Source organism: Cannabis sativa, chromosome 5 (genome assembly GCF_029168945.1).
Source record: "Cannabis sativa cultivar Pink pepper isolate KNU-18-1 chromosome 5, ASM2916894v1, whole genome shotgun sequence".
Lineage (NCBI taxonomy): Eukaryota > Viridiplantae > Streptophyta > Magnoliopsida > Rosales > Cannabaceae > Cannabis > Cannabis sativa.
Genome location: NC_083605.1, coordinates 14,318,617 through 14,332,952, shown reverse-complemented (window position 1 = coordinate 14,332,952; position 14,336 = coordinate 14,318,617). Strand labels below are relative to the sequence as shown.

General features: G+C 38.5%; 1 protein-coding gene and 1 non-coding gene across 2 annotated transcripts; one reads left to right on the top strand and one right to left on the bottom strand.

The window, feature by feature from the left end:
• Positions 1 to 6,771: 6,771 nt before the first annotated feature.
• LOC133038628 (small nucleolar RNA R71) lies at positions 6,772 to 6,877 on the bottom strand. The gene has a single exon (XR_009688128.1). It is a non-coding gene; the product is annotated as a small nucleolar RNA R71 (small nucleolar RNA).
• Positions 6,878 to 10,710: 3,833 nt separating this feature from the next.
• LOC133038175 (uncharacterized) lies at positions 10,711 to 12,666 on the top strand. The gene is made up of 3 exons (XM_061116238.1): positions 10,711 to 10,716; positions 10,818 to 11,351; positions 12,508 to 12,666. Exons 1-3 carry the CDS (start codon positions 10,711 to 10,713, stop codon positions 12,664 to 12,666), a joined length of 699 nt encoding a protein of 232 aa, XP_060972221.1.
• Positions 12,667 to 14,336: the final 1,670 nt, after the last annotated feature.

Here is a 14,336-nt window from a genome sequence, read left to right as displayed (position 1 = left end):
CGGTCCCTTCCGATGCATACTCCATGCATCCAACCTGAGCTTTACTTTAACCAATGCTCTGGAAAGAACATAGCATTTCTCCAAATGCAAGTAAACTCTGTTGTAGATTATCATATCAGTAAAACCCTGTGTCATATAAATCTAGGAAACTTTATTCACATAGTCATGTTTACTTTCCAATATGTTGACAACACAATAAACAAGATCAATTATGTGAAAAGGGTTTCAGATGAATTCATTCATTAGGTACATATAATCATGAAATAAATCATGTGAACCATGCAACATTAAATGTTATTTATGATCTATATTAATAAGTAAATCTTATTATATTGAAATGAGTTTTATTTAGGGCATAAAACCCAAAAAAAATCTCAACCACAAGGGCTTGGGAACTGAGCCCAGTGCCCAAGTTGACCTGGTGCTAGGCTCAGCGCCCAAGTTGACAATCAACTTGGTGCCTTGGGTTTGATCACTAAAATGCCAATTTTGATCTAGGACTTCTCTCGAAAATGGTTAAAAAAGGGGTAAGGACCTCGTCCTCAAGTTCTAGAATCTTGGAAATATCAAAACGACATCCCAAAAGCTCTAAAATAAGCACTCAACACCCAAGTTGACAAATGGCCTAGTGCGCTGTGTTTTACCTATCTGATTCTGATTTCGTGTCGACCGCCCGTCTAGTTTTTCACAATAACTAAGAGCCATGAATTCGAAAAATTCAAATTCACAACTTCACATTTCTCATTTCTCATTTCCAACATGGTAAACTACTCAAAAAGGGCAGTTTCGAGTCTCCCGTTTACACAGAACTACAGCATTTCCAAGAACTGGTGACCACCTTTGCTAGAACACAAAAATAAACTAAGTGGTGTCAAAATGTAACTTAGGAATCAAAAAATACATCCCCAAGACATTTTACCACTCACCTAGCGTTTAGGTTGAAATCATAAGTCAACCTAAGCAGTTAAAGTGACCCAATCTCTAGTTACAATTTTTCCGTACATGTTGAATTATATGGATTAAAAAAAGAATAAAATATTGGGCAAAATTCAACTATGGTCGTACACTTAAAGTAACCCAATCTCTAGTTACAATTTTGCCACTTTATTTTAACCACTTATTCTTCTTTTCAATAATACCATATTATATAATTCAATCCTATAAATACCAAAACTATTTATTCAATAATTATAATTAATAACTAAATAAAATTGTCATTTATGTAATTTATTAATTAGACCATGCAAAGTCTCTTAATTAACAAATTGACCCCAAACCTCTTTTCTTCACACTTAAGCCCTTGCTTAGTGAAATGTTTTAAATAAGACATAGTCTAATTTTAGAATTAAAATTGATTAATTAAAATCAATTAACTGAGTCTGCAAGCTGTATTATCTCAACTAGTGGGGGGACCATGGGCTTATGTAACTGAGCTTTCAATAAGTAGATGTAGAATTCACCAGGTAAATACCCTAACTTATAATTTCGCCTTCCGCCACTATAGATTTGGAATTGAATAGCACTCTAACTTATATAAAACGCTCTATATGTACTACGATATAGATACATTATGGTTATCCATTGTTACAATCCTAATAGTCAAGGATCCTCTATAGATGATCTACACTGAATAGGGATAAATTTACCGTTCTACCCTTCAATGTATTTTATCCTTAAAACACTTAGTTACCTATAAATGATATTTCAGTTTACTAATAGAATTATTGAAATGAGATCTCAATCATTTATCTCTATTCAGCCAAGCTCGAAGGAAATTATCGTTTCACTTCTAAATACTTATGGATGCTATAGATTCCATATCTATGATTAGCGCTCCGACTCAATTGAACTACCATGTTCCCAAGATGTAAGTATCCACCAGAACTAAAAGTTAGCTTTCACGAACAACTTAAAGAACATAAATAATACAATTGTTAGGCTATTTTTAGCCTAAGTTACGGGTTTATTTCATAAGTGTTTTCTCAGTTAATGTTGCCTTTTGGAATGGTTTTACGCTTGATTTTCCTTGTTTCAGGTCCCTGAGGCATTAGAGTTCAAATTGTATCAATTGTTGAAAAGACGGGGGCATTTTGGAGAAAAATCTATTGAAGCTGTCAAATTAGCTTCAGTAGTCGCGACCAGACTTACCCATGGTCGCGACTAGGAGGCCAGGCAGAGAGCATGGATTTTTCACTTTGCCTGTGATCGCGACTAGGCTTTATGTAGTCGAGACCATGGGCGAAACACGAGATTTTTGGCCAGTTTTCAATTTTCGCCATTCAGAGGTAGCAAACCTAGTTTCTAATTAAAGGACTCACATTTAATGACAAAAATCATCAGAGATTAAGATCGGAAAAGTGAGTGAAGGAGGAGAGGAAGCTATTGTCATGATCTGGAGCGCAATCACCAACTAGTTCTTTCTTAACTCTTGATTTTTTATGTTAACTTCTACTCTAGATTTGATTATGGATGTTAATGTGGGTTTTATGAACTAAACTCCCGATTTGGGAAGACGATGAATGTTAATTGACGTTGTAATGTCCCCGCTTCAAGCCTTCATTGGGCCCTTACACCCACGGAATAATGGCTCTTATACACGAGTACGCCACTTTGGCGGCTTCCTAAATTGATGACTGACCCTACAGACCAACACGAGTGTTTCCAACGTGCTTTGCTGTAAAGATCACTTAGTTTAAATTTGGAAATTAGAAGATAATTAAGATTTAATTATGAAAATTATTTATAGATATTTAAATAATTATTTATGTTGTTATATTTGAATTCAGAATGCATTTTTATGTCACATAGTGAAATGTCATAATTTTGCATTTTCAGTGCCCACCAACATGGAACGCGGTGTATGGCTCAGTAGAATCACATATTAGTATTTTAGTATAGTGGGACGGTTTATTTAAACATTGGGAATGTCGGGATTAGTCGAGAATTTAGAATTTCCCAAAATACCCTTAGTACCCCTTTTATGTTATTTTAGTGTGGAGGGGCAAAATGGTCATTTTGCCCCATTAGTTTTGTCCTTTAGTGGACTTTGTAATTGGGAATTATTTGGTTTATGTTATGTTATATTGGCTGAAGTATGTAATTATAAACCATTTTATTCTTATTTTACAATGTTGGAAAAATCAAAGAAAAGCAAAAAATTCCATTTTTTTCTCTCAAACTCTCTCTCTTTCGGCCCCTCTTTGAGCAGCAAGAATCATGGTGTTTTCCTTGGTAATTCAAGCTATTTTCTCAAGATTTAGTATCTCAAGTTGTTGGTAAGATTCTTATAGCTTTCTTCTAGGTTTCTTGAATTTAAAAAAAAAAAAATTAGTTGCATGCTTGGTAATTTGATGTTGTTGCTGTTGGGTTTATGGGATGTCTTCTGTAGTTTATATATGTTTAAATTGAATGGATTAAAGCAGGTTTGATGCATGTTAGTTAGATTTAACCAAGTTTGAGTTTTTGAACTCAAAGCTTGGAGCTTTAATGGTGAATTGAGTTTTTAATTGCTGTAGTTGCTAGAGTTGTTAGATGTTGTTTACAGAGGGTTAATTATGAGTTATTATGTTGATCTATGCTTGATTTTGTTGTTGTTTTGTTGTTTGAGCAAGCTTTGGAGTTTTGAACTCAAGCTTGGCTCATTAATGGTGGTTTTTGATTCTGTGCATGCTGGGTTGTTTTATTGCTTTGGAACTGTTATTTGGGGTATTTAGAGCAGGTCTGGAAAGTTTGAATTGGTTTAGGGTTGATTTGGTTGAGTTATGGAATTTTGAAAAATTCCTGCACTGAACTGGAATTCCGGTTCAGGGAGGCCATTAGGAACCGGTCGACCGGTTGGGGCTTTCAGGAATTTTTCCAGAACCGGAATTCCGGTTGAGGAACCGGTCTACCGGTTGGGACAATTTTGGGAACCCTAGTTCTTCCCATTTTTGTGTTGTTTAGGGTATTGCCATGCTTTTTATCGATAGGGAAACTTTTAGTTTCTAGTTTAAGTCCCTGGGAAGTTATTTAGCGTGTCACTTATCAGTGTTGTGATTATTATGGTTTAGGAGCCTGTATTTCGCCGAGCAGTTTGTTCCACTCAGGTTGACCGGCACACCTGAATTCGGAATCGAGGTAAGATTAGTATAATGTCTTGCATATGCTTATACATGTTTAGCGTACATGTCAGTTGCCATCAGATTAACATATTAGATATATGGTAGGAAAATTTTATATAGCCGTCAGATTAGCAGATCAGGGCAACAGTGAGGTGTACATAGAGTTGCACCGAGATGCCAATAGATATATGCTAGGCTATCAGTTAGTATGGATTATCTGCTACCACATCGGTATGACTAGAGTACCGAGTATAGGTTGGATTCACAGTTAATCATACGTTGTCATGCACGTCCCTGATTCAGATACGGTTATGGTCAGGTGTATGGGCGCTTGGTTATAACCTCGGATTTAGTATGTTTTATTATATTATGCTTTTCTTACTGAGTCTGTCGACTCACAGTGCTATGTTTATGTGTAGGTAAGGGCAAGGCCAAAGCTGAGGAACCGTGAGGACGAGCCAATGAAGATTGTACATGTCGGGGCGATAAGGCCTTGAGCGTACGATCCTCAGGACAATAGTTCTTTTATAGTTAGTCGCTGGGCGACAAATATTTTGTAAAGGACTAGTAAACTTTTGTAAAGTGTTTTGTACTCGGGATCCCGAAATATTTTGTATGTAATATATAAGTTTTAATTAAAAAGAAAAATTTTAATTAATCACGATTTCCATAAACCTCGTTGATTAGCAACGAGCTGCACAGTACGTTTAAAAATCACGTCAACACGCCTATGCTAGTTAGAGTGTTACATTTTTCCTCACTTGCATGCTTCCTGGGAAAATTTTTCAGGAGGTCACCCATCCTGAAATTGCCCCAGGTCAAGCACGCTTAACTGTGGAGTTCTTTCGTGATGGGCTACAGAAAAACAAGATGCACCTTGTTGATATAGGTAGTAAAAATCAATCCATTTAAGCTCTCTTCAACTATGCAGTCCCATACCTATACAGTCTCAGAATCATCACACTTGACCTTCCCCAGGTGAAGTGGGATTACACAGCTTACCCGGTGTTTCCCCTTATGGATCACGGGACTACTGACTGTCACAATCACACCCCCTTACAGGGTTCAACGTCCTCATCGACCACATTTCCGACTGGGTCAAGGCTCTGATACCATTTTGGAACGTCCCCACTTCAAACCTCCATTAGGCCCTTACACCCACAAAATAATGGCTCTTATACACGAGTACGCCACTCTGGTTGCAGCCTGAATTGATGACTGACCCTACAGACCAACACGAGTGTTTCTATCTGGCTTTTTCCTCACTTGCACGCTTCCTGGGAAAACTTCCCAGGAGGTCACCCATCTTGAAATTGCCCCAGGTCAAGCACGCTTAATAGTGGAGTTCTTTCGTGATGGGCTCTAGAAAAAAAAGATGCACCTTGTTCATATAGGTAGTACCAATCAATCCATTTAAGCTCTCTTCAACTGTCTATGTTTAAGATTGATCACCTTCTACATTTTCTATGATCTCAATTCAAAATCTGAAAAGTGAGAATTCAGAATGCTAAAATTGGATAATCTAGGTTTTATGTGAAACAAAAGTATTTGCATAACCTGTGTGATATTTAGATTATTGCTTAAAATTAATTACATGTTAATCTAATTCAAAGATTGATTAGAGAACATGTGATTTAGGGCATAAAAGATCTGAATAGTGTTAGGTTAATTTTTTTAATTTCTCATTCACATCAAGAAAAAGGGTAGTAATTAGCATTAACAATTGGGTAAATAAATTAACAGGATTCTCTTCCCTATTTTATCATCTTGATTAAATTTTTTGTTGTTAATTTTAGTTTCTTGATACTCTTTGTTTTGTTTTTCAATCATAAAAATATTGGTTTACAAATAGAATCATAAATTTAATCTAGTGGTATTCAGTCCAATTCCTTGTGGTTCGACCTCACCTTTGTAAGTTTACTACTTGATTACGTGCACTTGCGTATTGTTCATATTTTTCATAACAAGTTTTTGGCGCCGTTTCTGGGGAATTGTTTAAAAATTGATATTGCATAAGATTAGATTAAATTCTACTTTGGTTAGTTCTTCCTACTGATTGCTAACTTGTTTCTTTCAACATTGTCTTAATCTATCTCAGGAATTGAAGGTGTATGCGACGTCAAGGACAAAGTGTAATACTGCCGGATGATCCTAAATTTGAGAAGACCTGTAGAAGAAATGGAAGAAACGAAAGATAAGAAAGAGTTTCAGCAAGTGCTGAAACAGAAGAAGTCATGTCTGATAATGCTAATGGCGGCAACAACGGTAATAACGGAGGTGCCATTGAAGACCAGGCAAACGGTCCTAGTCTGAGAAACTACATTCTCCCAACACTAACAGGGATTAAGTCTTGTATAAGACCACCCACCGTGGAGGCCAACAACGTTGAAATAAAGCCAGCCATACTCCAGATGGTGCAGTCTTCAGTCTAATTTCGTGGACTCCCCTCTGAACACCCCAAATTTGCACTTGTCTAATTTCATGGAGTTCTGTCAGACTTTCAAGGTAAATGGAGTCAGTGATGATGCCATCCGCTTGAGACTATTCCCATTCTCGCTGAGAGAGCGAGCTTAAAGTTGGTTGATCTCTTTGCCACCGAACTCTATTGCACAATGGACTGATTTGGCAACAAAGTTCTTCTCCAAGTTTTTTCCTCCAACAAAGTCTACCAAGCGGCGAGGAGAAATTAATAATTTATGTCAGCTGGACAATGAATCTCTCCATGAGGCTTGGAAGAGATTCAAAGATCTGATCAGAAAATGTCCACATCATGGGATTGAAAAGTGGATGTTGGTCCATAACTTCTACAACTGGCTGATTGGTAACACCAGAACGATTATAAATGCCGCAGCTAGTGGGGCATTTATGAGAAAAAGTGCAAACGAGGCTTATGATTTACTTGAAGAAATGGCCATGAATAATCAACAATGGCCAACTGAAAGAAGTAAAATGAAGAAGGTAGCTGGTATGCACGAGGTAGATGCCATCACCAAATTGATAGCTCAAGTAGAGGCCTTGACAAAACATGAACAAGTTATTTGTGAGCTCTGTGGGGGCCCTCACACCTATGATGAATGGCTGGTAGATGTGAATAGTTTGACAATGGATGAAGAAAAAGTCATCGGGTATTATTCTCAAAATAATAACTTTGGGTACAATCAAGGAGGGGTCGAATAAATAGTGGCTCTAATCAGCAACAATAGGGGTTCTATCAACAGAGAAATCAGTCCCAACAAAATCAACAACAACCACATCAACAAGGTTCTAGTGGAGGATCTAGTCTTCAAACAGATTTGTTGCGCAGTTTATGACAGAGACTAGATCATCCATAAAAGCCTTAGAGAATCAGATGGGGCAATTGGCAACTAAGATAGCTACCTGTCCTCAAGGGAACTTGCCTAGCACAACAGAGGTGAACCCAAAAGAAAATTGTAAGGCAATCACCTTGAGAAGTGGGAAGAAGTATGAAGGCCCTGATGGGAGATAACAAGTGGAAGAAGAGGTTCAGGATCAACCGGCACCAACATCAACAGAAAAGAAGACTATTAAGAGTCTCGCACCAAAAAAAGCTTCTCCACAAGTCAGCATACACCACCATGTTAAGATCCCTTATCCGCAGAGACTCCAAAAGACCAACCTAGACAAGTAGTTTTCAAAATTTTTGGAGGTATTTAAAGAGCTACACATCAACATTCCCTTTCCAGAAGCCTTGGAACAAATGCGTAGCTACGTGAAATTCATGAAAGCAATCCTGTCCAAAAAAAAAAATGGAAGACTATAAAATAGTGGCATTAACTGAGGGTTGTAGTGCGATACTGCAGAAGAAACTCCCTCCCAAACTCAGAGATCCTGGGAGTTTCACCATTCCTTTTACCATCGAGAGAATAGAGGGGATAAATGTGTTGTGTGATTTGGGAGTGAGCATCAATTTGATGCCTCTGTCGGTTTTTAGAAGATTGCAGTTGGGGGAGGCAAAGTCTACTACAATAACCTTGCAATTGGCTGATAGGTCATTTGCTCATCCAAGGGGGGTCATTGAAGATGTTCTAGTCAAAGTGGATAAATTTATCTTCCCAGCTGATTTTATTGTTCTGAACATGGAAGAAGAAAACAATGTTCCGATTATCCTTGGGAGACCATTCTTAGCAATAGGCCAAGCATTGATTGATGTTCAGAAGGGTGAATTGAAGCTAAGAATGCAAGGAGAAGAAGTGGTCTTCAATGTTCTAAAGGCAATGACTTTTCCAAAGGCAAGCGATAACTGTTTCTTTGTAGATCTTGTAAAAACTATAGTGGAGAAGAAAAAGTTGATGGAAGATCCATTAGAAATGAGTTTAACCGAAGACGAGTTGAATGAGCAAGATGGAATGGAGGCAATGGGATATGCCAAATGGCTTGACTCCTATGGGCCATTGAAAGTACTATGAAGAGTTGGGGGTTGTTCCAAAGAAGTCTGTGCCATCTACACAAAAACCACCAGAACTAGAACTGAAGGTGCTTCCTGATCATTTACGGTATGAGTTTTTGGGGGAAGACAAGAAGCTTCTAGTCATAGTGTCAGCTTCACTTTCTGATGTGGAGACTGATAAGCTGCTAAAAGTACTCCGCGCACACAATAAAGCCATTGGGTGGACATTAGCTGATATTAAGAGAATCAGTCCCTATACAGTTATGCATCAAATTCTAATGGAGGAGGGCGCTAAACTGACTATTGATGCACAACAAAGACTTAATCCACCAATGAATGAGGTTCTCAAAAAGGAAGTGGTCAAGTGATTAAATGCTGGGGTGGCTTACCCAATTTCTGACAGTAAGTGGGTTTGCCCAGTGCAAGTAGTGCCAAAGAAAGGAGGGATGACAGTGATAAAAAAATGAAAAAAAAAATGAGTTGATCCCTACAAGAATGATTACTGGTTGGCGAATCTGCATTGACTACAGGAAGCTTAATAAGGCAACCAGAAAGATCATTTTCCTTTGCCATTCATTGAGCAGATGCTAGATCGGTTAGCTGGACATGAGCACTAGTGTTTCCTAGATGGCTACTCTGGTTACCATCAAATAGCCATAGCATTGGAAGATCAAGAGAAGACAACAATTACATGTCCATATGGCACTTTCGCTTTCAGGAGAATGCCATTTGGACTATGTACTGCTCCAGCAACATTTCAGAGGTGTATGATGGCGATCTTTTTCAGACTTGATTGAGACTTGTTTAGAGATCTTTATGGATGATTTCTCAATTTTCGGTTCCTCATTTAACAATTGTTTCAAGAACTTGGAGAAAGTGCTAATCAAATGTGAGGAGTCAAACTTGGTACTCAACTGGGAAAAGTGCCATTTCATGGTAACAGAGGGAATTGTTTAGGGGCACAAGATTTCGAAGGTAGGCATCGAGGTGGATAGAGCCAAAGTGTCTACAATTTAGACTCTACCCCCTCTAGTTTCTGTAAAAGGAGTAAGGAGCTTTCTGGGCCATGGGTTTTACCAAAGATTTATCAAGGAATTCTCAAAGATCTCCAAACCACTCTCCAATATGCTTGTTAACGGGGTACCTTTTGAGTTTGGAGAGGAATGCTTGAAGGCCTTCCAAGCTCTTAAGGAAAAATGGATATCGGCACCTATAGTGACTTCACCAAATTGGGAGTTGTCGTTTGAACTGATGTGTGATACAAGTGACTACGCCATCGGAGTTGTCTTGGGATAAGGAGTTGACAGGGTGTTTCATGCAATCTATTATGCTAGTAGAACACTGAATCATGCTCAGCTAAACTATGCCACCACAGAAAAAGAAATGCTAGCAATTGTGTTCGCGTGTGACGTGTTCTGGCCATACCTGATTGGGAATAAAGTGATTGTTTATACGGATCACTCTCCAATAAAGTACCTTATGACCAAGAAGGATGCAAAGCTAAGATTGATACGGTGGGTGCCTCTACTTCAAGAATTCGACATTGAGATAAAAGACAAAAAAGGAACTGAAACCTTGTTGTTGATCATTTGTCAAGACTTGCATTAGAAGAGAGCCAAAACGCAAAGAAGGTGCAGATACATGAAGAGTTTCCCAATGAGTAACTCTTTAGTTTGAGGGAAAGCTTGATGGTGCCTTGGTTCGCAGACTATGTCAACTTCTTGGATGCAAATGTTACACCCCCTGAGATGTCTCGTCAACAGTTGAAAAAATTCATTTCAGACGTGAAGCACTACTATTGGGAAGAGTCGATTCTTTACGAACATTGTGCTGATAAGATAATAAGAAGATGTGCGCATGAAGAAGAGATGTATTCTGTCTTGAACCACTGCCATGCCTTACAATGTGAGGGGCATTTCAGTGGCACAAGAACTGCTGCTAAGGTTCTTCAAAGCGAGTTCTATTGGCCTACTCTTTTTAAAGATGCAAATGATTTTTTGAAGGCATGTGATCGTTGTCAGAGAACAGGGTATATTTCTAGAAGAAACGAAATGCCTTTGATAGGTATCTTGGAGGTGGAGTTGTTTGATGTCTGGGGGATACATTTCACGGGTCCTTTTCCATCTTCCTTCAACAATCTGTATATCTTATTGGTTGTGGACTATGTATCAAAATGGGTGAAAGCTGCTGCAACATAAGCCAATGATGGTAAGACAGTTTTGTCTTTCCTTCAAAAGTACATCTTCACTCAGTTTGGAACTCCTGAGCAATCATTAGCAATGAATGGAGTCATTTTTTTTAATAAACAGTTTGAAGCTCTGCTAGCTAGATATGAAGTGCGCCATAGGACTTCTCTACCTTACCATCCACAAAGTAATGGCCAAGCTGAGATTCCCAATTGGGAAATTAAGCTGATACTGGAGAAAATAGTGCAAAGATTGAGGAAGGATTGGTCAAGGAAACTAGATGATGCATTGTGGGCTTATAGAATAGCATTCAAAACACCTATCGGAATGTCACCGTATAGGTTGGTGTATGTAAAAGCCTCTCATCTGCCGGTGGAGTTGGAGCATAAGGCCTATAGGGCAATGAAGACCCTGAACATGGATTTAGCAGCTGCAGGAGAGAAGAGACTGTTACAATTAGATGAGTTGGAAGAATTCAGAAACGAAGCATATGAGAATGCAAAGATATACAAGGAAAGGACAAAGAAATGGCATGATAACAATCTATTTAGGAAGAAATTTCAACCCGAGCAGCAGGTCTTACTTTTGAACTCAAGGTTGAAACTTTTTCCTGACAAATTGAATTCAAGATTGTCGGGATCGTTTAAGGTGGTCAAGGTATTCCCATATGGAGCGGTGGCACTGAAAGGTGAGAGTCTAAAAACTTTTAAAGTTAATGGACAACGGTTAAAGCTCTACTTGGGAGGTCAAATTGACCAAGCTAAGTCCGCCATCATATTGGCGTCTCTTTGAAAGGAAACTCAGCGTCCGACTATAAGACAATAAAGACAGCGCTCTTGGGAGGCAACCCAAGTGATTTAGGTACTTTGATGTTTTTTTGTCGAGACTTTTGTTTATTTGTTTATTTTTTTTTAGCATTTTAATGTTTTGTAAACTTTCAGACATTTATTTTAAGTTAAACCGTGCAAAGCGTGAAAAGTTGAAAAAAGAAAAAAAACAAAATTTCTGGCCATCACCCAGTGGTCACGACCACCCTGTTCAATGGTGGCGACCATGGTCGCGACTTGGGATTTATAGAAAACCCATAAAAATTATGAACGTCAGTAGTCGCGGCCAGATTGCTTCATGGTCGTGTGACTACGGGTCCTACAGAGAGCCTTGAAATCGCGCATTGATCCATGGTCACGACTAGGCCTTTATGTGGTCGTGACTAGGGATCTTTCTGAAACCCTAAATTGCCTTTAAAAAGCCTCATTTCAAACCTAAACCCTATTCTAATCCTTCAATCACTCTTCTAAACTCTCTCAGCCGACCCTACACCCTTTCTCCACCAAATATTTCAAATTTTCTCATTTCATCTCAATTCCTCATCAAAATCCCATTCTAATATCATCTTCATACCCAAAATCAATCACTCTATTCATCCTCAAGCTTTTCAAGCCATTCAACAATGGAGGTGCATTGAAAATTCATTCAAATAGTAAGCTCTATTTCTTCATCAATGCTACATTGTTTGTTTAAGTGAATAGAGGGTAATGTGATTGGGTATTGATCAATATTTTGAGTGGGATTGTTGATTTCTATAGAAATTGTTGAGACTATTTGCGGATTATTAGTGATATTGTGTTTATTGTGGATTTTGATTGTTCTTGAAATATTGGGGAGTTATTTTGGTGATTTGGGTAATTTTTAAATATTGTGGTGTGAATTTTGGTAAGATAGAAATTGAAGAAATTAGGGGAGGTGCTGTCAAAATTTCCCGAAAATCTTTTGTTGTGTGAAATTGTGTTTGTTGGTAATTATGGGACCAAAGAGAGCAAGGGCAAGTGAAGAGGGTGGTTCATCATCCAATCCTTCTTGGGCCAATCCAAGGCAATCTTTTGACAGGACCCAATTTGTAAGTGAAGCGGCTCAAGAACGGTTCCTTAAGTTGAAGGATATGCGCTACATTGAGACGCCAACCAAGGCTTGAAACAATCCGGAGTCAAATTGAAAGCATGAACTGGGGTAGTTTTGTGGATGTCAAAGACTGAGCCAATGTCACCATGGCATGTGAATGCATGGCCAACTGGCCAGAAAGGAAACATGGACTGGTTAAAATTTGCAATAAGGAAGTCCTAGCCACATCTGATGCGATGAACGCACTCTATGAATTGCTCGATCTCACTAGAGATGAACATCGATTGAGGGTGATTGAAGAGGATGAACATCTTGACTTAATCGATGTAGCTAAAACGGTTGGGTTCCCGGGGTTAAGGTTCAATGATGATGATGGGCAGGATGGGTCACCAAATTTGTTGCATCGGTGTGAAATAAAACTTGGGGCAAAAATATGGCTATATTTTGTGATTTCCCGGTTGGTGCATAGCAAGCACTTTTCTGATGTGCAAATGGATCATTTGAAATATGTGTACGCCATCATGAAAGGGTACAAGATCAATGTGGGTGAAGTTGTTCGGGGTAGTTTTGAATTGATCGTTCAGGGTGCCACGGGATGTGGACTTGGGTTGGTTGGAATTATTACCGATCTTTTCCAAGCTTATGAGGTAAATGAATTGCCCTTTGACAACAAAGTAGTGTCGCAGAGAAAGATGGATGTGAGCATGGTCAATAGGCTCAAGGAGCCTCATCCTTATGGGCAGCCACCACCAGAAGTTCAACCACAAGGCAGAAGGAGCCCTGGTGAACAAAGTGCAGAGGAGGAGGAAAATGTGCCACAACAATCGCCTAGCCTAATTGATCTGGCGATGCAGTACACACATGCCCAACTTAACTACATCATTCAACAAAACAATCATATGCAGAACCACATGGTTTAGAGAAGCATATATGATGCGAGTCAAGTCACTCAACTTAACTGTCTTATCACTCGCATGAACATTGGGATCGAGGACCCCAATTATCTAGCGCCACCTCCTCAATTTCATCCATATGATCAGCCGCCCCGACCGTACCCCTTCTGATGGGGGTCTTAGTTAGGTCTCTTTCCCTTAAGTTTTATTTGCACATTAGGGACAATGTGAATTTCACATTGGGGGGGGGGGGCGACTTAAAATTTTTAATTTTTTTTTTTTTTGCTTTAGTTTAGGTTCTTTTTATGATTTGGAAATAAGTTGAAGATAGTTGTATGATGTTCTTGATTGTGAAATGTCCTAAAATTTTGAAATTGTGTGCTTAATTCTTTTAACTCTTTGGATTAGTTTGGATGCTTGTAAAGCCTGTGTATGGATGCAATCCGATGATCTGTGAAATATGTTATTATTATTTTACCATGGTTTGTCGTAAGATTGATTGAATAGCTTAGAACTTGCATGTCTTATTCTCTCGAGCCAAAATCCTTGACATCATTTAATAGGAACATGATTTAGGCAGTTTCTTTGGATAGTTTGAGCCTTTCAAGCCTACCATAAAATGAATATCCTTAGTGAATCCTATTGAGCCTAGACCTGTTTCGTTTCTTCACCCATTGAACTAAAAGAAGTATCCACACTGTTGTTTTTGTCCTCATCACATTTTGAATGGTATCATAAGCCTTACAACAAGTTTGGGGAAGTGAAAAATAGAGTGTGTGGAAGTGTTGAAGAAAAGAAAAAAAAAATCTTGTGTGATTGAGTAACATGTGACAAAAAAAGAGAAAAAATT

What these genes read in the sequence shown, in the direction of transcription:
- LOC133038175 (XM_061116238.1), top strand. An exon ending in GATCGTTTAAGGTGGTCAAG is followed by an intron (nt 11,352 to 12,507) that starts GTATTCCCATAT and finishes ATGGGACCAAAG; the next exon opens with AGAGCAAGGGCAAGTGAAGA.